We start from the raw sequence: 22,158 nt of genomic DNA on the forward strand, positions 1-22,158 counted from the left end.
CCGGGACACACCTGGGGGACATTGGGGGACATTGGGACACACCGAGGGGACACTGGGTCACACCTGGGGGACACCGGGACACACCTGGGGACACGGGGGGACACTGGGGGACACCTGGGACACACCTGGGGACACCTGGGACACATCTGGGGGACATCTGGGACACACCTGGGACACACCTGGGGACACTGGGACACACCTGGGACACACCTGGGACACTGGGACACACCTGGGACACACCTGGGGACACTGGGACACCTGCGGGGGACACTGGGACACACCAGGGGACACCGGGGGGACACCGGGGGGACACTGGGGGACACCTGGGACACATCTGGGGGACACCTGGGACACACCTGGGACACACCTGGGGACACTGGGAGACACTGGGACACCTGCGGTGGACACTGGGGGACACTTGAGGGACACCGGGACACCCATGAGGACACTGGGACACACCTGGGGACACCGGGGGGACACCAGGGGACACTGGGGGACACTGGGACACACCTGGGGGACACTGGGACACACCTGGGGGACACTGGGGGACACCTGGGGACACCTGCGGGGGACACTGGGACACACCTGGGGACACCGGGGGGACACCAGGGGACACTGGGGGACACTGCGACACACCGGGCGGACACTGGGACACACCTGGGGGACACTGGGACACACCTGGGGACACCGGGGGGACACTGGGGGACACTGGTGGGACACGGGGACACACCTGGGGACACCAGGGGACACCAGGGGGACACCTGGGACACTGGGAGACACTGGGACACCTGCGGCGGACACTGGGGGACACCGGGGGACACTGGGACACACCAGGGGGACACCTGGGGACACTGGGACACACCAGGGGACACTGGGACACACCAGGGGGACACCTGGGGACACTGGGACACCTGCGGTGGACACTGGGGGACACCAGGGAAGACAGGGGGGACATTAGGACACAGCTGGGGACACGGGGGGGACACTGGGACACACCCGGGTGACACTGAGACCCTTGCAAGTGGCCGTGGACCCCCTTGGTGACACCGGCACCCCCTTGGTGACACCGGCACCCCCTTGGTGACACCAGGACCCCCTTGGTGACACCGGCACCCCCTTGGTGACACCGAGGCTCCTCCCGCCCCTCCCGGGGGCGGTCCCTGCCCGTGCCGGTGCCACCCGAGGGTGACAGAGCCACGGAGCGGCGACACGGGGGAGGTGACACGGGGGAGGTGACACCGGGGGAGGTGACACCGGCACCAGAGCCCCCAGGGGCCACCATGGGCCAGCAGGCAGCGACCCCCGCCCCGCTGAGCCACGTCCCGCCCGGAGCAGAGGTGAGACCCCCCCCGATGTCCCCCGATGTCCCCACTGCTGTCCCCCGATGTCCCCCAATGTCCCCCAATGTCCCCCGATGTCCCCCGATGTCCCCCCGATGTCCCCCGATGTCCCCACTGCTGTCCCCCGATGTCCCCCGATGTCCCCCGATGTCCCCACTGCTGTCCCCCGATGTCCCCACTGCTGTCCCCCGATGTCCCCCGATGTCCCCATCGCTGTCCCTCGCTGTCCCCCTCTCCCCCACCGCCGTCTCTCGCTGCTGTCCCCCGATGTCCCCACTGCTGTCCCCGATGTCCCCCGATGTCCCCCAATGTCCCCCGATGTCCCCCGATGTCCCCCGATGTTCCCGCTGCTGTCCCCGATGCTGTCCCCGATGTCCTCCGCTGTCCCCGATGTCCCCACTGCTGTCCCCGATGTCCCCCGATGTCCCCACTGCTGTCCCCGATATCCCCATTGCTGTCCCCGATGTCCCCACTGCTGTCCCCAATGTCCCCATTACTGTCCCCCATGTCGCCAATGTCCCCACTGCTGTCCCCAATGTCCCCACTGCTGTCCCCAATGTCTCCACTGCTGTCCCCGCTGTCCCCATTACTGTCCCCGCTGTCCCCAATGTCCCCACTGCTGTCCCCAATGTCCCCATTACTGTCCCCCATGTCGCCAATGTCCCCACTGCTGTCCCCGATGTCCCCGCTGCTGTCCCCAATGTCCCCATTACTGTCCCCCATGTCCCCAATGTCCCCATTACTGTCCCCGATGTCCCCACTGCTGTCCCCGATGCTGTCCCCGCTGTCCCCAATGTCCCCATTACTGTCCCCGCTGTCCCCAATGTCCCCCCCAGGATCGCTCCGCTCAGGCCACCGTGCTCGCGTGGCTCCGGTACTGCCAGTCCTGCGAGCTGCACCTGCTGCTGGCCCCGCTGTCCCCGATGTCCCCAATGTCCCCATTACTGTCCCCAATGTCCCCAATGTCCCCCCAGGATCGCTCCGCTCAGGCCACCGTGCTCGCGTGGCTCCGGTACCGCCAGTCCTGCGAGCTGCACCTGCTGCTGGCCCCGCTGTCCCCGATGTCCCCAATGTCCCCACTGCTGTCCCCGCTGTCCCCAATGTCCCCATTACTGTCCCCGCTGTCCCCAGTGTCCCAATGTCCCCAATGTCCCCCCCAGGATCGCTCCGCTCAGGCCACCGTGCTCGCGTGGCTCCGGTACTGCCAGTCCTGCGAGCTGCACCTGCTGCTGGCCCCGCTGTCCCACTCTGTCACCCCGCTGTCCCCCGCTGTCCCCGCTGTCCCCGCTGCTGTCCCCAATGTCTCCACTGCTGGCCCCGCTGTCCCCGATGTCCCCAATGTCCCCATTACTGTCCCCGCTGTCCCCACTGCTGTCCCCAATGTCCCCATTACTGTCCTCGATGTCCCCACTGCTGTCCCCAATGTCCCCATTACTGTCCCTGCTGTCCCCGCTGTCCCCGATGTCCCCACTGCTGTCCCCGATGTCCCCACTGCTGTCCCCGATGTCCCCATTGCTGTCCCCGCTGCTGTCCCCGATGTCCCCACTGCTGTCCCCGATGTCCCCATTGCTGTCCCCGCTGCTGTCCCCGCTGTCCCCAATGTCCCCATTGCTGTCCCCCCCAGGACCGCTCCGCTCAGGCCACCGTGCTCGCGTGGCTCCGGTACCGCCAGTCCTGCGAGCTGCACCTGCTGCTGTCCCCGCTGTCCCCGCTGTCCCCAATGTCCCCATTACTGTCCCCAATGTCCCCATTGCTGTCCCCGCTGCTGTCCCCAATGTCCCCACTGCTGTCCCCGCTGTCCCCAATGTCCCCAATGTCCCCCCCAGGACCGCTCCGCTCAGGCCACCGTGCTCGCGTGGCTCCGGTACCGCCAGTCCTGCGAGCTGCACCTGCTGCTGTCCCCGCTGTCCCCGCTGTCCCCAATGTCCCCATTACTGTCCCCAATGTCCCCACTGCTGTCCCCGCTGTCCCCCCAGGACCGCTCCGCTCAGGCCACCGTGCTCGCGTGGCTCCGGTACCGCCAGTCCTGCGAGCTGCACCTGCTGCTGTCCCCGCTGTCCCCGCTGTCCCCAATGTCCCCATTACTGTCCCCGCTGTCCCCGCTGTCCCCAATGTCCCCATTACTGTCCCCATTACTGTCCCCAATGTCCCCATTACTGTCCCCAATGTCCCCGCTGTCCCCTCAGGACCGCTCCGCTCAGGCCACCGTGCTCGCGTGGCTCCAGTACCGCCAGTCCTGCGAGCTGCACCTGCTGCTGGCCCCGCCCTCCCCAGGTGAGCCGCGACACCTTGGGGACACCGGGGGACACTCCAGGACCCCCCCTGACCCCCCCACGACCCCCCCAGGACCCGTCTGCAACCGCAGCTTCGACCTCTACGCGTGCTGGGGGGACGCTGTCCCCAACAGCACCGCCACTGTCCCCTGCCCCTGGTACCTGCCCTGGTACCACCGAGGTAACGCGGGTCCCCCAGGAGGGGACAGCGAGGGGACAGCTGGGGACAGCGAGGGGACAGCGAGGGGACAGCGGGTGACAGCGGTGCCACAGTGCAGGGCGGGGTGGTGGCGCGGCGCTGCGGCCCCGACGGGCGCTGGGTGACAGATGACACCGGCAGGACCTGGCAGGACAATTCCCAGTGCGAGGACCTGGCGCAGGTGCAGCCGCTGCAGGTGGGGACTGGGAGGGGACAGGGAGGGGACAGCGAGGGGACAGGGATGGGACAGGGAGGGGACAGGGAGGGGACAGGGAGGGGACAGGGATGGGACAGGGAGGGGACAGCGCGGGGACAGGGAGGGGACAGGGAGGGGACAGGGAGGGGACAGCGCGGGGACAGGGAAGGGACAGGGAGGGGACAGGAAGGGGACAGGGAGGGGACAGGGATGGGACAGAGAGGGGACAGACCGGGGACAGCGCGGGGACAGGGATGGGACAGTGAGGACAGGGAGGGGACAGTGAGGGGACAGGGAGGGGACAGGGAAGGGACAGGGAGGGGACAGAGCGGGGACAGGGAGGGGACAGAGCGGGGACAGGGAGGGGACATTGAGGGGACAGAGCGGGAACGTGGCGGGGATAGAGGGGGGACAGGGCAGGGACAATGAGGGGACAGTGAGGGGACAGAGCGGGGACAGGGAGGGGACAGGAAGGGAACACTGAGGGGACAGGGATGGGACAGAGAGGGGACAGAGCGGGGACAGGGAGGGGACAGGAAGGGAACACTGAGGGGACAGGGATGGGACAGAGAGGGGACAGAGCGGGGACAGCGCGGGGACAGGGATGGGACAGGGAGGGGACAGGGAGGGAACACTGAGGGGACAGGGATGGGACAGAGAGGGGACAGCGCGGGGACAGGGATGGGACAGTGAGGACAGGGAGGGGACAGTGAGGGGACAGTGAAGGGACAGGGAGGGGACAGTGAGGGGACAGCGCAGGGACAGTGAGGGGACAGCGCGGGGACAGGGAGGGGACATTGAGGGGACAGGGAGGGGACAGTGAGGGGACAGTGAAGGGACAGGGAGGGGACATCGGGGGACGTGTCGGGGTTGGGGGGGGGACAGCGCGGGGACAGCGGGGGGCGCAGGGAAGTGACGCCGGAGGGGACAGCGGGGGGGACACAGTGGGGTGACACCGCGGGGTGCCACCATGCTGGGAGATGCCACGTGCCTGTCGCTGTGTCGTGCTCCGTGTCACACTGTGCCCCGCGTGTGTCACACTGTGCCCCGCGTCGTGCTGCGCTCCGTGTCGTGCTGTGCCCCGTGTGACACCGTGCGACACCGTGTGACACCGTGTGACACGCCGCGGTGCCACGTGCCACGCTGCGCTGCCACTCGTGTCCCGCCCTGTGTCGCGCTGTGCCGTGCCCCCCGTGTCCCCTGTGTCGCGTCCTGTCCCCTGCTGTGTCCTGTGTGCTGTGTCCCTTGCTGTCACCATGCTGTGCCATGTCCCCCGTGTCCCCATGTCCCCGTGTCCCCGTGTCCCCGTGCCCCTGTGTCCCCATGTCCCGTGTCCCCTGTCCCCCATGTCCCCGTGTCCCCATGTCCCTTGTCCCCATGTCCCCATGTCCCCATGTCCCCGTGTCCCGTGTCCCCATGTCCCCGTGTCCCCATATCCCCGTGTCCCCATGTCCCGTGTCCCCGTGTCCCCGTGTCCCCATGTCCCTTGTCCCCATGTCCCATATCCCCGTGTCCCCATGTCCCCGTGTCCCCGTGTCCCCGTGTCCCCATGTCCCGTGTCCCCGTGTTCCCATGTCCCCATGTTCCGTGTCCCCGTGTCCCCATGTCCCCATGTCCCCATGTCCCCATGTCCCCATGTCCCCATGTCCCCATGTCCCCGTGTCCCCGTGTCCCCGTGTCCCCATGTCCCGTGTCCCCGTGTTCCCATGTCCCCATGTCCCCGTGTCCCGTGTCCCGTGTCCCCCTGTCCCGTGTCCCGTGTCCCCATGTCCCCATGTCCCCATGTCCCCATGTCCCCGTGTCCCCGTGTCCCCATGTCCCCGTGTCCCCATGTCCCCGTGTCCCCGTGTCCCGTGTCCCCATGTCCCCGTGTCCCCCTGTCCCGTGTCCCCATGTCCCCACGTCCCCATGTCCCCATGTCCCCGTGTCCCCGTGTCCCCATGTCCCCGTGTCCCCATGTCCCCATGTCCCCGTGTCCCGTGTCCCGTGTCCCTGTGTCCCGTGTCCCCATGTCCCCATGTCCCCACGTGTCCTCTGTCCCCGTGTCCCCCCATGTCCCCGTGTCCCCCCATGTCCCCCTGTCCCCTGTCCGGTGTCCCCCTGTCCCCTGTCCGGTGTCCCCGTGTCCCCTGTCCGGTGTCCCCCTGTCCCCTGTCCCGTGTCCCGTGTCCCCATGTCCCCATGTCCCCCCGTGTCCCCATGTCCCCCCGTGTCCCCATGTCCCCACATCCCCACATCCCCATGTCCCCCTGTCCCCGTGTCCCCGTGTCCCCCTGTCCCGTGTCCCGTGTCCCATGTCCCCATGTCCCCACGTGTCCTCTGTCCCCGTGTCCCCCCATGTCCCCGTGTCCCCTGTCCGGTGTCCCCGTGTCCCCTGTCCCCTGTCCGGTGTCCCCGTGTCCCCTGTCCGGTGTCCCCGTGTCCCCTCAGCGCCAGGCGTGGCTGCTGGAGCAGTTCCGTCTCCTCTACACCGTGGGATATTCGCTGTCCCTTGTCGCGCTGGTGGTGGCGCTGCTGCTGCTGCTGCTGCTCAGGTAGGGACACACCTGGGGCACTGTCACCTCCTGGGGCTGTGTCACCTCTGTGGGGCTGTGTCACTTCTGGGGGGCTGTGTCACCTCTGAGGGCTGTGTCACCTCTGGGGGGCTGTGTCACCTCTGGGGCTGTGTCACCTCTGGGGCACTGTCACCTCCTGGGGGGCTGTGTCACCCCTGGGGCTGTGTCACACCTGGGGCACTGTCACCTCTGTGGGGCTGTGTCACACCTGGGGCACTGTCACCCCTGGGGCTGTGTCACACCTGGGGCACTGTCACCTCTGTGGGGCTGTGTCACACCTGGGGCACTGTCACCTCCTGGGGGGCTGTGTCACCCCTGGGGCTGTGTCACCTCCTGGGGCACTGTCACCCCTGGGGCTGTGTCACCCCTGGGGGGCTGTGTCACCCCTGGGGGGCTGTGTCACCTCTGGGGCTGTGTCACCCCTGGGGGGCTGTGTCACCTCTGGGGCACTGTCACCTCCTGGGGGGCTGTGTCACCCCTGGGGCACTGTCACCTCCTGGGGGGCTGTGTCACCCCTGGGGCTGTGTCACCTCTGGGGCTGTGTCACCTCCTGGGGGGCTGTGTCACACCTGGGGCTGTGTCACCCCTGGGGCTGTGTCACCTCTGGGGCACTGTCACACCTGGGGCACTGTCACCTCCTGGGGCTGTGTCACCCCTGGGGCACTGTCACCTCTGGGGCTGTGTCACCCCTGGGGCTGTGTCACCCCTGGGGCACTGTCACCCCTGGAGCTGTGTCACCTCTGGGTCTGTCACACCCCTGTGTGCTGCTGCCCCCCGTGGCGGTGTCACCCGGGCGGTGTCCCCGAGTCTCCCAGGGGCTGTCCCCGTGTCACCCAGGCGGTGTCCCCGTGTCACCTGTGTCGGTGTCCCTGTGTCACCCAGGGGCTGTCCCCGTGTCACCCAAGGGCTGTCCCCGTGTCACCCAGGCAGTGTCCCTGTCCCTGTGTCAACCAGGCGGTGTCCCCGTGTCACCCGTGTCAGTGTCCCGGTGTCACCCGTGTCAGTGTCCCCATGTCACCCGTGTCACCCGTGTCCCCGTGTCACCCGTGTCGCTGTCCCCGTGTCACCCGTGTCCCCGTGTCACCCGTGTCACCCGTGTCCCCGTGTCACCCGTGTCACCCGTGTCACCCGTGTCCCCGTGTCACCCGTGTCACCCGTGTCACCCGTGTCCCCGTGTCACCCGTGTCACCCGTGTCCCCGTGTCACCCGTGTCAGTATCCCCATGTCACCCGTGTCGCTGTCCCCGTGTCACCCGTGTCACCCGTGTCATCCGTGTCCCCGTGTCCCCCGTGTCGCTGTCCCCGCAGGCGCCTGCGCTGCACGCGGAACCTGATCCACGCCAACCTCTTCGTGTCCTTCGCGCTCCGGGCCGGCGCCATCCTCACGCGTGACGCGCTGCTGCCACACGGCCACCGCCACGGCCACCCCCTGCAGCTGCTGGGCATGCAGGTGGGCATGGGGACACCCTGGGGACACCGCGGGGACACCCCGGGGACACCCCAGGGACACCCCGGGGACACCCCTGGGGACACCGCGGGGACACCCTGGGGACACCCCAGGGACACCCCGGGGACACCCCTGGGGACACCCGCGGGGGAGCGGGGAAACCCTGGGGACACCCTGGGGACACACGTGGGGACAGCCCTGGGGACACCCGCGGGGGAGCGGGGACACACGTGGGGAAACCCCGGGGACACCCTGGGGACACACGTGGGGACACCCTGGGGACACCGCGGGGACACCCTGGGGACACCGCGGGGACACCCTGGGGACACCGCGGGGACACGGCGGGGACACCCCTGGGGACACTGCGGGGACACCCGTGGGGGAGCGGGGACACCCTGGGGACACCATGGGGACACCCCGGGGACACCGCGGGGACACACGTGGGGACACCCTGGGGACACCGCGGGGACAGCCCTGGGGACACCCTGGGGACACCCCTGGGGACACCCGTGGGGACACCCGCGGGACCGGGGACAACCCACGGGGACACCCGCGGGGACAGCCCTGGGGAAACCCGCGGGGGAGCGGGGACAACCCACGGGGACACTCACGGGGGAGGGTGGCACCCACGGGGACACTCACGGGACCGGAGACAACCCACGGGGACACCCGCGGGACCGGGGACAACCCCCGGGGACACTCACGGGACTGGGTGGCACCCACGGGGACACCCACGGGAGGGAGGCGACACTGACGGCGGAGGCTGGAGGGAGCACACGGGGCCACCCACGGGAGCGGGTGACACTCTCGGGGGTGGCTGTCACCCGCCGCCGGTGGCCGCTGGTGGCCGCTGGTGGCGGTGTCGGGGCGGGGAGGGGACAGCCCTGTGTGTGTGTGTCACCTGTGGTGTCACCGTGTCGCCGCAGGCGGGCCCCGCGTGTCGCGTGGCGCAGAGCCTGGCCCAGTACTGCGTGGGCGCCAATTACGCGTGGGCCATGGGCGAGGGGCTCTTCCTGCTGCGCCTCCTGCTCGCCACCTCCGGCCGCCGCTGCCTGCCCGCCTTCCTCCTCCTCGGATGGGGTGCGACATGGCCCTGGCACCTGTCACCTGTCACCTGTGTCACCTGTGTCACCTGTCACCTGTGTCACCTGTGTCACCTCCTGTGCCTTTGTGTCCCCCCGTGTCTCCCTCCGTGCCACCTCCGGCCGCCGCTGCCTGCCCGCCTTCCTCCTCCTCGGATGGGGTGCGACACGGCCCTGTGTCACCTGTCACCTGTGTCACCTGTGTCACCTGTCACCTGTGTCACCTGTGTCACCTGTGTCACCTGTGTCACCTGTCACCTGTGTCACCTGTGTCACCTGTCACCTGTGTCACCTGTGTCACCTGTGTCACCTGTCACCTGTGTCACCTGTGTCACCTGTGTCACCTGTGTCACCTGTGTCACCTGTGTCACCTCCTGTGCCTTTGTGTCCCCCCGTGTCTCCCCCTCTGTGCCACCTCCGGCCGCCGCTGCCTGCCCGCCTTCCTCCTCCTCGGATGGGGTGCGACATGGCCCTGTGTCACCTGTGTCACCTGTGTCACCTGTGTCACCTGTCACCTGTGTCACCTGTGTCACCTGTGTCACCTCCTGTGCCTTTGTGTCCCCCCCGTGTCTCCCTCCGTGCCACCTCCGGCCGCCGCTGCCTGCCCGCCTTCCTCCTCCTCGGATGGGGTGCGACATGGCCCTGTGTCACCTGTGTCACCTGTGTCACCTGTGTCACCTGTCACCTGTGTCACCTGTGTCACCTGTGTCACCTGTGTCACCTGTGTCACCTGTGTCACCTGTGTCATCTGTGTCACCTGTGTCACCTGTGTCATCTGTGTCACCTGTGTCACCTGTGTCACCTGTGTCACCTGTGTCATCTGTGTCACCTGTGTCACCTGTGTCACCTGTGTCACCTCCTGTGCCTTTGTGTCCCCCCCGTGTCTCCCTCCTCTGTGCCACCTCCGGCCGCCGCTGCCTGCCCGCCTTCCTCCTCCTCGGATGGGGTGCGACATGGCCCTGGCACCTGTCACCTGTCACCTGTGTCACCTGTCACCTGTGTCACCTGTGTCACCTCCTGTGCCTTTGTGTCCCCCCCGTGTCTCCCTCTGTGCCACCTCCGGCCGCCGCTGCCTGCCCGCCTTCCTCCTCCTCGGATGGGGTGCGACATGGCCCTGTGTCACCTGTGTCACCTGTGTCACCTGTCACCTGTGTCACCTGTGTCACCTGTGTCACCTCCTGTGCCTTTGTGTCCCCCCCGTGTCTCCCTCCTGCTCGCCACCTCCGGCCGCCGCTGCCTGCCCGCCTTCCTCCTCCTCGGATGGGGTGCGACATGGCCCTGGCACCTGTCACCTGTGTCACCTGTGTCACCTGTCACCTGTGTCATCTGTCACCTGTGTCACCTGTGTCACCTCCTGTGCCTTTGTGTCCCCCCCGTGTCTCCCTCCGTGCCACCTCCGGCCGCCGCTGCCTGCCCGCCTTCCTCCTCCTCGGATGGGGTGCGACATGGCCCTGTGTCACCTGTGTCACCTGTGTCACCTGTCACCTGTGTCACCTGTGTCACCTGTGTCACCTGGCACCTGTGGCACCTGTGGCACCTGTGGCACTGTGTCATCTGTCACCTGTGTTGCTGTGTCACCTGGTACCTGTGGCACCTGTCACCTGTGTCACCTGTGTCACCTGTGTCACCTGGCACCTGTGGCACTGTGTCATCTGTCACCTGTCACCTCTGGCACCTGTGTGTCCCCCCGTGTCCCCCTCATGTCCCTCTCCGTGCCACCTCTTGTCTCACCTGTGGCACCTGTCACCTGTGTCACCTGTGTCACCTGTGTCACTTGTGTCACCTGTGTCACCCGTGGCACCTGTGGCACCTGTGGCACCCGTGTCGCTGTGGCAGCTGTGGCACCCGTGGCACCTGTGGCACCTGTGGCACCTGTGTCGCTGTGTCACCTGTGGCACCTGTGTCACCCGTGGCACCCGTGGCACCTGTGGCACCTGTGGCACCTGTGTCGCTGTGCCACCTGTGTCACCTGCTGTGCCTTTGTGTCCCCCCCGTGTCCCCCCCCGTGCCAACTCCCGTGCCCCCGTGTCACCTGTGGCACCTGTGTCACCTCTGTCACCTGTGGAGCTGTGGCACCTGTGGCACCTCTGTCATCTGTGGCACCTGTGGCACTGTGTCACCTGTGGCACCTGTGGCACCTCCTGTGCTTTTGTGTCCCCCCGTGTCCCCCCCATGTCCCCCTCCGTGCCACCTCCTGTGCCCCCGTATCATCTGTGTCACCCGTGTCACCAGTGTCCCCAGTGTCACCTGTGTCCCCAGTGTCACCTGTGTCACCAATGTCACCTGTGTCACCCGTGTCACCTGTGTGTCCCCCCGTGTCCCCCGCTGTCCCTAACCGTTCGTGTCCCCCACCCCAGGTGTCCCCGTGCTCTTCGTTGTCCCCTGGGTCCTCCTGCGGTACCTGTACGAGAACGAGGGGTGAGGCCACCTGTCCCCCACCCTGTCCCCTCCCTGTCCCCTCCCTGTCCCCGCTCTGTCCCCACCCTGTCCCCGCGCTGTCCCCACCCTGTCCCCCACCCTGTCCCCCACCCTGTCCCCCACCCTGTCCCCCGCTCTGTCCCCTCTCTGTCCCCTCCCTGTCCCCTCCCTGTCCCCTCCCTGTCCCCGCTCTGTCCCCACACTGTCCCCGCGCTGTCCCCCTCGCTGTCCCCACGCTGTCCCCGCCCTGTCCCCACCCTGTCCCCTCCCTGTCCCCTCTCTGTCCCCTCCCTGTCCCCTCTCTGTCCCCACCCTGTCCCCGCGCTGTCCCCACCCTGTCCCCGCGCTGTCCCCGCGCTGTCCCCGCGCTGTCCCCGCGCTGTCCCCACCCTGTCCCCACCCTGTCCCCGCGCTGTCCCCGCACTGTCCCCGCTCTGTCCCCACCCTGTCCCCCGCTCTGTCCCCGCTCTGTCCCCGCTCTGTCCCCGCGCTGTCCCCGCGCTGTCCCCATGCTGTCCCCACCCTGTCCCCGCGCTGTCCCCGCGCTGTCCCCGCGCTGTCCCCATGCTGTCCCCACCCTGTCCCCGCTCTGTCCCCGCGCTGTCCCCCCCCGTCCCCGCGCTGTCCCCTGCGCTGTCCCCGCCCTGTCCCCCACCCTGTCCCCCGCTCTGTCCCCGCTCTGTCCCCCCACTGTCCCCCGCGCTGTCCCCGCTCTGTCCCCGCTCTGTCCCCGCGCTGTCCCCGCTTTGTCCCCTCGGAGGGGACATCGGTGACACTTTTGGGGAGGGGGCTGAGCGCGCCCCCGCCGCCCCCGCAGGTGCTGGGAACGCAACGAGAAGGTGGCGGTGTGGTGGCTGATCCGCTGTCCCATCCTGGTGGCCGTCGCGGTGGGTGACATCGCGACGGGGGTGGCGGTGGCTTGGGGGGGGGTGTCCGGGTGTCGCGGGAGGTGCCACCGCGGGTGTCGCCTCTGCTGTCGCCTCCCCCTGCCAGGTGAACTTCGTGGTGTTCGTGCGCATCGTGCGGATCCTGGTGGCCAAAGTGCGCGCGCGCCAGGTGTCCCGCGGGGACACGCGGCTCAGGTGGGGACATCGCGGGTGGGGACACGCGGCTCAGGTGGGGACATCGCGCGTGGGGACACGCGGCTCAGGTGGGGACATCGCGCGTGGGGACACGCGGGGACACGCGGCTCAGGTGGGGACCTCGAGTGGGGGACACGCGGCTCAGGTGGGGACATCGGGTGGGGGGGACACGCGGCTCAGGTGGGGACATCGCGAGTGGGGACACGCGGCTCAGGTGGGGACATCGCGGGGGGGGACACGCGGCTCAGGTGGGGACATCGCGGGTGGGGGACACGCGGCTCAGGTGGGGACATCGAGTGGGGGGGACACGCGGCTCAGGTGGGGACATCGAGTGGGGGGGACACGCGGCTCAGGTGGGGACATCGAGTGGGGGACACGCGGCTCAGGTGGGGACATCGGGTGGGGACACGCGGCTCAGGTGGGGACATCGAGTGGGGGGGACACGCGGCTCAGGTGGGGACATCGGGTGGGGACACGCGGCTCAGGTGGGGACATCGAGTGGGGGGGACACGCGGCTCAGGTGGGGACATCGCGGATGGGGACACGCGGCTCAGGTGGGGACATCGCGAGTGGGGACACGCGGCTCAGGTGGGGACATCGCGGGTGGCGACACGCGGCTCAGGTGGGGACATCGCGCGTGGGGACACGCGGCTCAGGTGGGGACATCGCGGGGGGGACACGCGGCTCAGGTGGGGACATCGCGGGGGGGACACGCGGCTCACGTGGGGACATCGCGAGTGGGGACACGCGGCTCAGGTGGGGACATCGCGGGTGGGGGGGACACGCGGCTCAGGTGGGGACATCGAGTGGGGACACGCGGCTCAGGTGGGGACATCGAGTGGGGACACGCGGCTCAGGTGGGGACATCGCGGGGGTGGGGACACGCGGCTCAGGTGGGGACATCGAGTGGGGGACACGCGGCTCAGGTGGGGACATCGAGTGGGGACACGCGGCTCAGGTGGGGACATCGAGTGGGGGGGACACGCGGCTCAGGTGGGGACATCGAGTGGGGGGGACACGCGGCTCAGGTGGGGACATCGCGCGTGGGGACACGCGGCTCAGGTGGGGACATCGCGGGGGGGGACACGCGGCTCAGGTGGGGACATCGAGTGGGGACACGCGGCTCAGGTGGGGACATCGCGGGTGGGGGGGACACGCGGCTCAGGTGGGGACATCGGGTGGGGGACACGCGGCTCAGGTGGGGACATCGCGGGTGGGGACACGCGGCTCAGGTGGGGACATCGCGAGTGGGGACACGCGGCTCAGGTGGGGACATCGCGGGTGGGGACACGCGGCTCAGGTGGGGACATCGAGTGGGGGGGACACGCGGCTCAGGTGGGGACATCGAGTGGGGGACACGCGGCTCAGGTGGGGACATCGGGGGGGGGACACGCGGCTCAGGTGGGGACATCGCGAGTGGGGACACGCGGCTCAGGTGGGGACATCGATGGGGACACGCGGCTCAGGTGGGGACATCGGGTGGGGACACGCGGCTCAGGTGGGGACATCGCGGGTGGGGACACGCGGCTCAGGTGGGGACATCGCGCGGGGACACGCGGCTCAGGTGGGGACATCGCGGGTGGGGGGGACACGCGGCTCAGGTGGGGACATCGCGCGGGGACACGCGGCTCAGGTGGGGACATCGCGGGTGGGGGGGACACGCGGCTCAGGTGGGGACATCGCGGGTGGGGACACGCGGCTCAGGTGGGGACATCACGCGGGGACACGCGGCTCAGGTGGGGACATCGGGTGGGGGGGACACGCGGCTCAGGTGGGGACATCGCGGGTGGGGAGGACACGCGGCTCAGGTGGGGACATCGGGTGGGGACACGCGGCTCAGGTGGGGACATCGAGTGGGGGGGACACGCGGCTCAGGTGGGGACGTCGCGGGGGGGGGGGACACGGCCACCGCAGCTGGGCAGGGTGGGGACACCAGCTCGCCATCGCTGGCCGTGTCCCCTGAAGTGTCCCCGCGTGTCCCCGGGGGTGTCCCCGTGTCCCCGGGGGTGTCCCCGTGTCCCCAGAAGTGTCCCCGCGTGTCCCCGGTGGTGTCCCCGTGTCCGGCGGCGTCCCCGGGGATGTCCCAGCGGTGTCCCCAGGCGTGTCCTCATGTCCGAGGGTGTGCCCAGGCGTGTCCCCGTGTCCGGGAGTGTCCCCGCGTGTCTCAGCGGTGTCCCCGCGTGTCGTCAGGGGTGTCCCCGTGTCCGGGAGTGACCCCGCGTGTCCCAGCGGTGTCCCCGCGTGTACCCGGGGGTTCCCCAGCGGTGTCCCCGCGTGTCGTCAGGGGTGTCCCCGGGTTCGGGGGTGTCCCCGGGGATGTCCCAGCGGTGTCCCCGCGTGTCCCCGCGGTGTCCTCGTGGTGTCCCCGGGTCCGGGGGTGTCCCAGCGGTGTCCCGCGTGTCCCCATGTCCTGGGGTGTCCCCGCGGTGTCCCCGGGGGTGTCCCCGGAGGTGTCCCCGTGTCCCAGCGGTGTCTCCGTGTCCGGGGGTGTCCCAGTGGTGTCCCCACGTGTCCCAGCGTGTCCCCGGGGGTGTCCCAGCGGTGTCCCCGCGTGTCCCCGGGGGTGTCCCCACGTGTCCCAGCGGTGTCCCCACGGTGTCCCCGCGTGTCCCCACGTGTCCCCGGGGGTGTCCCCATGTCCGGGGGTGTCCCAGCGGTGTCCCCGGGAGTGTCCCCGTGTCCGGGGGTGTCCCCGCGTGTCCCCGGGGATGTCCCCGCGTGTCCCAGCGGTGTCCCCGCGTGTCCCCACGTGTCCCCGGGGGTGTCCCCATGTCCGGGGGTGTCCCCACGGTGCCCCCCGCGTGCCCCCGGGGGTGTCCCCGCGTGTCCCCGGGAGTGTCCCCGTGTCCGGGGGTGTCCCCGCGTGTCCCGGGGTTGTCCCCGCGTGTCCTAGTGGTGTCCCCACGTGTCCCCACGTGTCCCCGGGGTTGTCCCCATGTCCGGGGGTGTCCCCACGGTGCTCCCCGCGTGTCCCCGCGTGTCCCCGGGGGTGTCCCAGCGGTGTCCCCGGGAGTGTCCCCGTGTCCGGGGGTGTCCCCGCGTGTCCTGGGGATGTCCCCGCGTGTCCCAGCGGTGTCCCCACGTGTCCCCGGGGGTGTCCCCATGTCCGGGGGTGTCCCCACGGTGCCCCCCGCGTGTTCCCGCGTGTCCCCGGGGGTGTCCCAGCGGTGTCCCCACGTGTCCCCACGTGTCCCCGGGGGTGTCCCCATGTCCGGGGGTGTCCCCACGGTGCCCCCCGCGTGTCCCCGCGTGTCCCCGGGGGTGTCCCAGCGGTGTCCCCGGGAGTGTCCCCGTGTCCGGGGGTGTCCCCGCGTGTCCTGGGGATGTCCCCGCGTGTCCCAGCGGTGTCCCCGCGTGTCCCCACGTGTCCCCGGGGGTGTCCCCATGTCCGGGGGTGTCCCCACGGTGCCCCCCGCGTGTCCCCGCGTGTTCCCGGGGGTGTCCCAGCGGTGTCCCCGGGAGTGTCCCCGTGTCCGGGGGTGTCCCCGCGTGTCCTGGGGATGTCCCCGCGTGTCCCAGCGGTGTCCCCGCGTGTCCCCACGTGTCCCCGGGGGTGTCCCCATGTCCGGGGGTGTCCCCACGGTGCCCCCCGCGTGTCCCTGGGGGTGTCCCAGCGGTGTCCCCACGTGTCCCCACGTGTCCCCGGGAGTGTCCCCGTGTCCGGGGGTGTCCCCGCGTGTCCCCGGGGATGTCCCCGCGTGTCCCCGCGATGTCCCCACGGTGTCCCCGCGTGTCCCCAGGCTGGCGCGCTCCACGCTGACGCTGATCCCGCTGCTGGGAGTGCACGAGGTGATTTTCGCCCTGGCCGGGGAGGGCGAAGGCGGCGGCGGCCTGAGGCTGGCCCGGCTCTGCCTTCACCTGCTGCTCACCTCGCTGCAGGTGAGGGCGACAACGCCGCGACAACACCGCGACAACACCGCGACAACACCGCGACAACACCGCGACAACACCGCGACAACACCGCGACAACACCGCGACACCGGGGAGGGCGAAACGCGGCTTCCATGGGGTTAATTTGGGGTAATTAATTTGGGGTGTCCCCACACGTGTCCCCCCCCTTGTCCCCCCACCCAGGGTCTGGTGGTCAGCGTCCTGTACTGCTTCACCAACAAGGAGGTGCGTCACCGGCCGGGCGTGTCGCGACAGGGTGCCGCGCCCCGCAGCGTCATGTCGCGACATGCCGCCCGCAGGTGCAGGCTGAGATCCGCCGGGGGTGGCAGCGCTGCCGTCTGGGGGTCCCCGGCCCCGCCAGGGCCCCCCCGAGGGGTCGCTCCCGGCCGGGGCAGCGCCCGGTGGTCGAGAGCGGCTGCTGAAGGGGCGGGGGGCACCCATGGGTGCTGGGCAGGGGGGGGGTCTCCGAGAGTTTGGGGTGCGGGAGGGGTTGTGGGTCAGTTTAGGGCGGAATCCGGGGGATTTGGGTCAGTTTAGGGCGGAATCTGGGGAATTTGGGTGTTTGGGGATGGGGGGTTTCAATGCCTTGGGGTTCAGGGTCAGTTTAGGGCAGAATCCGGGGGATTTGGGTGTTTGGGGATGGGGGGGTTCAATGCCTTGGGGTTTTGGGTCAGTTTAGGGTGGAATCCGGGGGATTTGGGTCAGTTTAGGGCAGAATCCGGGGAATTTGGGTGTTTTGGGGAGGGGTGTTCAATGCTTTGGGGTTCTGGGTCAGTTTAGGGCGGAATCCGGGGGATTTGGGTGTTTGGGGATGGGGGGCTCAATGCCTTGGGGTTCTGGGTCAGTTTAGGGCGGAATCCGGGGGATTTGGGTCAGTTTAGGGCGGAATCCGGGGGATTTGGGTGTTTTAGGGGGGTTCAATGCCTTGGGGTTCTGGGTCAGTTTAGGGCGGAATCCGGGGGATTTGGGTGTTTTGGGGAGGGGGGGCTCAATGCCTTGGGGTTCTGGGTCAGTTTAGGGCAGAATCCGGGGGATTTGGGTCAGTTTAGGGCGGAATCCGGGGGATTTGGGTCAGTTTAGGGCGGAATCCGGGGGATTTGGGTGTTTTGGGGAGGGGGGCTCAATGCCTTGGGGTTCAGGGTCAGTTTAGGGCGGAATCCGGGGGATTTGGGTGTTTTAGGGGGGTTCAATGCTTTGGGGTTCTGGGTCAGTTTAGGGTGGAATCCGGGGAATTTGGGTGTTTTAGGGGGGTTCAATGCCTTGGGGTTCTGGGTCAGTTTAGGGCGGAATCCGGGGGATTTGGGTTTTTTTGGAGGGGGATTTCAATGCCTTGGGGTTCTGGGTCAATTTAGGGCAGAATCCGGGGGATTTGGGTATTTTGGGGAGGGGGTTCAATGCTTTGGGGTCCTGTGGGGGACATCGGGGGTCCCCAGGTTTGTACCCTAAACATAAAACAACCACGTGACACCCAGGGGTGCTGTGCGGTCATTGTGAGGGGGGAACTACGACTCCCAGCGTGCCCCGCGGGGCGGCGCCGAGCGTCACGGGGAGACTACGACTCCCGTGATGCCCCGCGCGGCGCAGGCGCGGAGCGCGGCGGGCACGTGCGCAGGCGCGGCGGGGCACCCCGGAAGCGGCCGGAGAGGCGGAGCGGCCGCGCCCGGCACTGCCCGGTGAGCGGGGGAGGGGCGGCGGCACCGGGTGGGGCCCGGCTTAGCGCGGGAGGGGGAGGGGCGCGGGGCATCGCGGGGCAGCCCCGGCGAGCGGCCGAGCCTGCGGGTCGGTGGCTGAGAGCGGCCACGGGGCCTCACGGAGGGGACGGCGGGGGCTCTGGGGGGGGGGGGGATCTCGGTGCGGCACCGAGCACCGGCGCGGGGGGACGGCGCCGCTCAGCCGACACGCGGGGCGCGCCGGGTGGGCCCGGTGGTGTCTCCGCGCCCCCAGCGCGGCGGGGCCGGGCCGGATAACGCGTTCCCCACACCGGACACCGGAGCCGGGTCCCCCCCCCGGACCCCCCCCGAGCCCACGCGGGACCGGGACGGCGGCGCGGGACCGGGCGGGGCCGCCGGGCCACGCCCACCCCGAGGCCACGCCCCCCGGCCCGGCCGTGCCCCCGCGCGCCGCCGTCCATATATGGGCATGGCCCGAACGCCGCGCGCTGATTGGCTGCCGGCCGGGCGCGCGCGCGGGGGATGAGGCGTTAAACGGGCGGGGCGGGGCGGGGCCAGAGAGGGGCGGGGCTTGAGGAGGGGTGGGCGGGGCTTAGCGGGCTCGGGGGGGCGGGGCTTGGGGCGCGCGTGGGAAGGGGGCGCGGCCCCGCGATGTCCCCGAGGGTCCCCCAAGGGTTCCCCGTGATGTCCCTGAGGGTCCCCCGCGATGTCCCTGAGGGTCCCCCGGGATGTCCCCAAGGGTCCCCCGAGGGTCCCCCGTGATGTCCCCGAGGGTTCCCCGCGATGTCCCTGGGGGTCCCCCATGATGTCCCCGAGGGTCCCCCATGATGTCCCCGAGGATCCCCTGGGGGTCCCCCATGATCATGTCTCCAAGGGTCCCCCGGGGGTGTCCTGCGATGTCCCCCGAGGGTCCCCTGCGATGTCCCCGAGGGTCCCCCAGGGGTCCCCTGTGATGTCCCCGAGGGTCCCCCGAGATGTCTCCGAGGGTTCCCCGCGGGTCCCCCACGATGTCCCTGTGATGTCCCCGAGGGTCCCCTGCGATGTCCCTGAGGGTCCCCCGGGATGTCCCCGAGGGTCTCCCGAGGGTCCCCTGCGATGTCCCCCGAGGGTCCCCCGGGATGTCCCTGGGGGTCCCCCGTGATGTCCCCGAGGGTCCCCCGAGATGTCTCCGAGGGTCCCCCGCGGGTCCCCCACGATGTCCCCGTGATGTCCCCGCGGGTCCCCCCGCCATCACCGCCCGTCTCTCCACAGGCCCGGGCGGCCCCGGCGGCGCGGCCGTGCCATGCGGCGCTGATGGAGCCCAACGCCTTCCCGCAGCTGCAGCTGTGGTGCCCGCGGCCCTTTGGCACCTTCTCGCAGAACAAGCCATGCGCCCCCGCCGGAGCCGCCCCCGCAGCCCCCCGCAAACCCCTGAGCTGCCGCCCCTCCGAGAACACCCCCCCGGAGCCCCCCGAGCCCGGCCCGGCGCCGGCGCCGGCGGCCGAGGACGGCCGGGTGTTGCTGGACACGTGGTACGTCATCAAACCGGGCAACACCAAGGAGAAGGTGGCTTTCTTCGTGGCCCACCAGTGCGGCACCGGCGGCGCCGGCGGCACCGGAGGCCGCGCCAGCACCATGAAGGTCAAGGGCAACTGGGGCAGTGACAGCTCCAAAGCCAAGCGGCGCCGGCGCTGCCACGACCCCAAAGCTGCGCCCGGCCCGCCCTGGGCCGCCAGCTCCGGTGACGCCCCCAAGGACCCTCCTAAGGACACCCCCAGGGACACCCCCGGCGACGCCGTCGGGGACGGCGCCAGCGACGCCCCGGACCTGCTGTCGGTGGCGGAGATGGTGGCGCTGGTGGAGCGGCGAGCGGCGCTGGCCCTGCAGAGCCTGCCCCGGCCCTGCGACGCTCCGGCCCCGCTGGTGCTGCTGGAGGCGCCCGGTGGCCCCGAGTGCCGGCGCGTGGCCGCGGCCGTGGCCCAGTTCGAATCGCAGCAGCAGCACCACCGGGAGCGCGGCGGCGGCGGCGGCGGCGGCGGCGGCGGCGGCCGGCCCAACGGGCTGTGCCGCGGCGGATCCGCGGCGGAGTGCGCGCCGGGAGCGGCCACGGCGGCGGGGCCCGGCGAGGTGAGGATCGCCTTCCGCATCTCCAGCGGGCGGGAGCCCCGAGCGGCCGCCGCGGCCACCGGCGCCGTCCCCGAGCGGCCCCGCGCGCTGGGCGCCAAGGACCAGATCACCTGCGACCTGTACCGGCTGGTCAGCCCGGCGCGCGCCGGCGTGGAGCTGCTGCTGGCCGCCAAAGGCGACAAGGACGGCGCCGACGAGGCGGCGTCGGCGTCGGCAACGGAGCCGAGCTCTGGCGCGGCCGAGGGTCCGGCGGCGCCGCGGGACTGCGCGTCCGGCTTCCACGTGGACGTGGTGGTGACGGGCGTGGTGGACCAGTGCGTGTTCTTCGGCAAGGACAGCGCCAAGCAGGTGACGGAGGAGACGGTGCGGCTGCCGGACGAGCCGCCGCCGCCGGGGCAGCTCTTCCTGCTGCCCGGCCGGCACGAGGAACCGGCGTCGGCATCGTCGGCGTCGCCGGGCAGGGAGGCCGGCGGGGACCCGGCGCTGTGCCGGCTGTACCGGCACGTGTCCCACGATTTCCTGGAGATCCGTTTCAAGATCCAGCGGCTGCTGGAGCCGCGGCAGTACATGCTGCTGCTGCCCGAGCACGTCATGGTGAAGATCTTCAGCTACCTGCCCACGCAGGCGCTGGCCGCCCTCAAGTGCTCGTGCCACTACTTCAAATCCATCATCGAGACTTTCGGCGTGCAGGCCACGGATTCCCGCTGGAACCGCGACCCGCTGTACCGCGACGACCCCTGCAAGCAGTGCAAGAAGCGCTACGAGCGCGGGGACGTGTCCCTGTGCCGCTGGCACCCCAAGCCCTACCACCACGACCTCCCCTACGGCCGCTCCTACTGGATGTGCTGCCGGCGGCCGGACCGGGACGCGCCCGGCTGCCGGACGGGGCTGCACGACAACAACTGGGTGAACCCGGGCGGCCGCAGGGAGGACGGGAGGTGAAGGACGGACGGACGGACGGACGGACGGACGGAGGGATGGACGGATGGACAGATCGGGGGATGCGTCCGGGGATGGGAAGGGCGGAAGGATGGAAAAAAAAAAAGGAATGGAACGGTGGAGTGTGGAAGCGTGAAGGGGAGGGGAGGGGACGGGGTGGAGGTGGCCGGGTGTGGATGAAGGGGTGGGGATGTCCCCAGCTGGGCTGGTGGCCTTGTGGAGGGTGACGTTGCCCTGCAGGGTGGTGTCCCCGTGAAGGACAGTGGGGACAGCCAGTGGCAATGTCCCCAACTGGGGTGGTGGCCTTGTGGAGGGTGACATTGCCCTGCAGGGTGTTGTCTCCAGAGAGGACAGTGGGGACAGCTGATGGCAATGTCCCCAGCCAGACTGGTGGCCCCAAGCAGGGTGACATTGCCCTGCAGGGTGGTGTCCCTGTTGACAGTGGTGACAGCTGATGGCGATGTCCTGGTACAGGGCTGGTGTCCCCAGGCAGGGTGACATTGCCCTGCAGGGTGATGTCCCTGTGACAGACAATGGGGACAGCTGGTGGCAATGTCCTGGACAGGGTTGGTGGCCCCAAGCAGGGTGACATTGCCCTGCAGGGTGGTGTCCCCAGAGAGGACAGTGGCATCATCACGATGTCCCCAACTGGGCTGGTGGCCTTGTGCAGGGTCACGTTCCTCTCCAGGGTGGTGTCCCCAGAGAGGACAGTGGGGACAGCTGATGGCAATGTCCCCAGCCAGACTGGTGGCCCCAAGCAGGGTGACATTGCCCTGCAGGGCGATGTCCCTGTGACAGACAATGGGGACAGCCAGTGGCAATGTCCTGGACAGGGCTGGTGTCCCCAGGCAGGGTGACATTGCCCTGCAGGGTGGTGTCCCCATGACAGCCAATGGGGACGGCCAATGGTGATGTCCCCAACTGGGCTGGTGGCCTTGTGCAGGGTCACGTTCCTCTCCAG

General features: G+C 69.8%; 2 protein-coding genes and 1 long non-coding RNA gene across 5 annotated transcripts; 2 read left to right on the forward strand and 1 right to left on the reverse strand.

The window, feature by feature from the left end:
* Nucleotides 1–4: 4 nt before the first annotated feature.
* Nucleotides 5–1,214, reverse strand: LOC131573980 (uncharacterized). Its single transcript, XR_009276324.1, has 3 exons — nt 1,086–1,214; nt 230–499; nt 5–114 (listed from the first exon to the last, which is right to left on the reverse strand). It is a non-coding gene; the product is annotated as an uncharacterized LOC131573980 (long non-coding RNA).
* GIPR (gastric inhibitory polypeptide receptor) lies at nt 1,186–16,920 on the forward strand. 3 transcript variants are annotated; one of them, XM_058828338.1, is made up of 13 exons: nt 1,186–1,337; nt 3,527–3,614; nt 3,687–3,794; nt 3,887–4,008; nt 6,439–6,542; nt 7,871–8,012; nt 8,936–9,089; nt 11,449–11,509; nt 12,327–12,396; nt 12,503–12,591; nt 16,332–16,470; nt 16,666–16,707; nt 16,782–16,920. In XM_058828338.1, the coding sequence occupies exons 1-13, from the start codon at nt 1,281–1,283 to the stop codon at nt 16,902–16,904; spliced, it is 1,299 nt and encodes a 432-aa protein (XP_058684321.1). In that variant the 5' UTR covers nt 1,186–1,280; the 3' UTR covers nt 16,905–16,920. The 3 variants fall into 3 exon arrangements, with proteins under 3 accessions (XP_058684321.1, XP_058684322.1, XP_058684323.1); XM_058828339.1 differs by having other exon boundaries at nt 16,332–16,380; XM_058828340.1 differs by lacking the exons at nt 16,666–16,707; nt 16,782–16,920 and adding an exon at nt 16,471–16,659 and having other exon boundaries at nt 16,332–16,380.
* A 1,035-nt stretch (nt 16,921–17,955) lies between these two features.
* Nucleotides 17,956–21,307, forward strand: FBXO46 (F-box protein 46). Its single transcript, XM_058828337.1, has 2 exons — nt 17,956–18,155; nt 19,404–21,307. Exon 2 carries the CDS (start codon nt 19,446–19,448, stop codon nt 21,198–21,200), a length of 1,755 nt encoding a protein of 584 aa, XP_058684320.1. The 5' UTR covers nt 17,956–18,155; nt 19,404–19,445; the 3' UTR covers nt 21,201–21,307.
* Nucleotides 21,308–22,158: the final 851 nt, after the last annotated feature.

The sequence above is a fragment of the Poecile atricapillus genome, assembly GCF_030490865.1.
Source record: "Poecile atricapillus isolate bPoeAtr1 chromosome 31 unlocalized genomic scaffold, bPoeAtr1.hap1 SUPER_31_unloc_1, whole genome shotgun sequence".
In the NCBI taxonomy this organism is placed as follows: Eukaryota; Metazoa; Chordata; class Aves; order Passeriformes; family Paridae; genus Poecile; species Poecile atricapillus.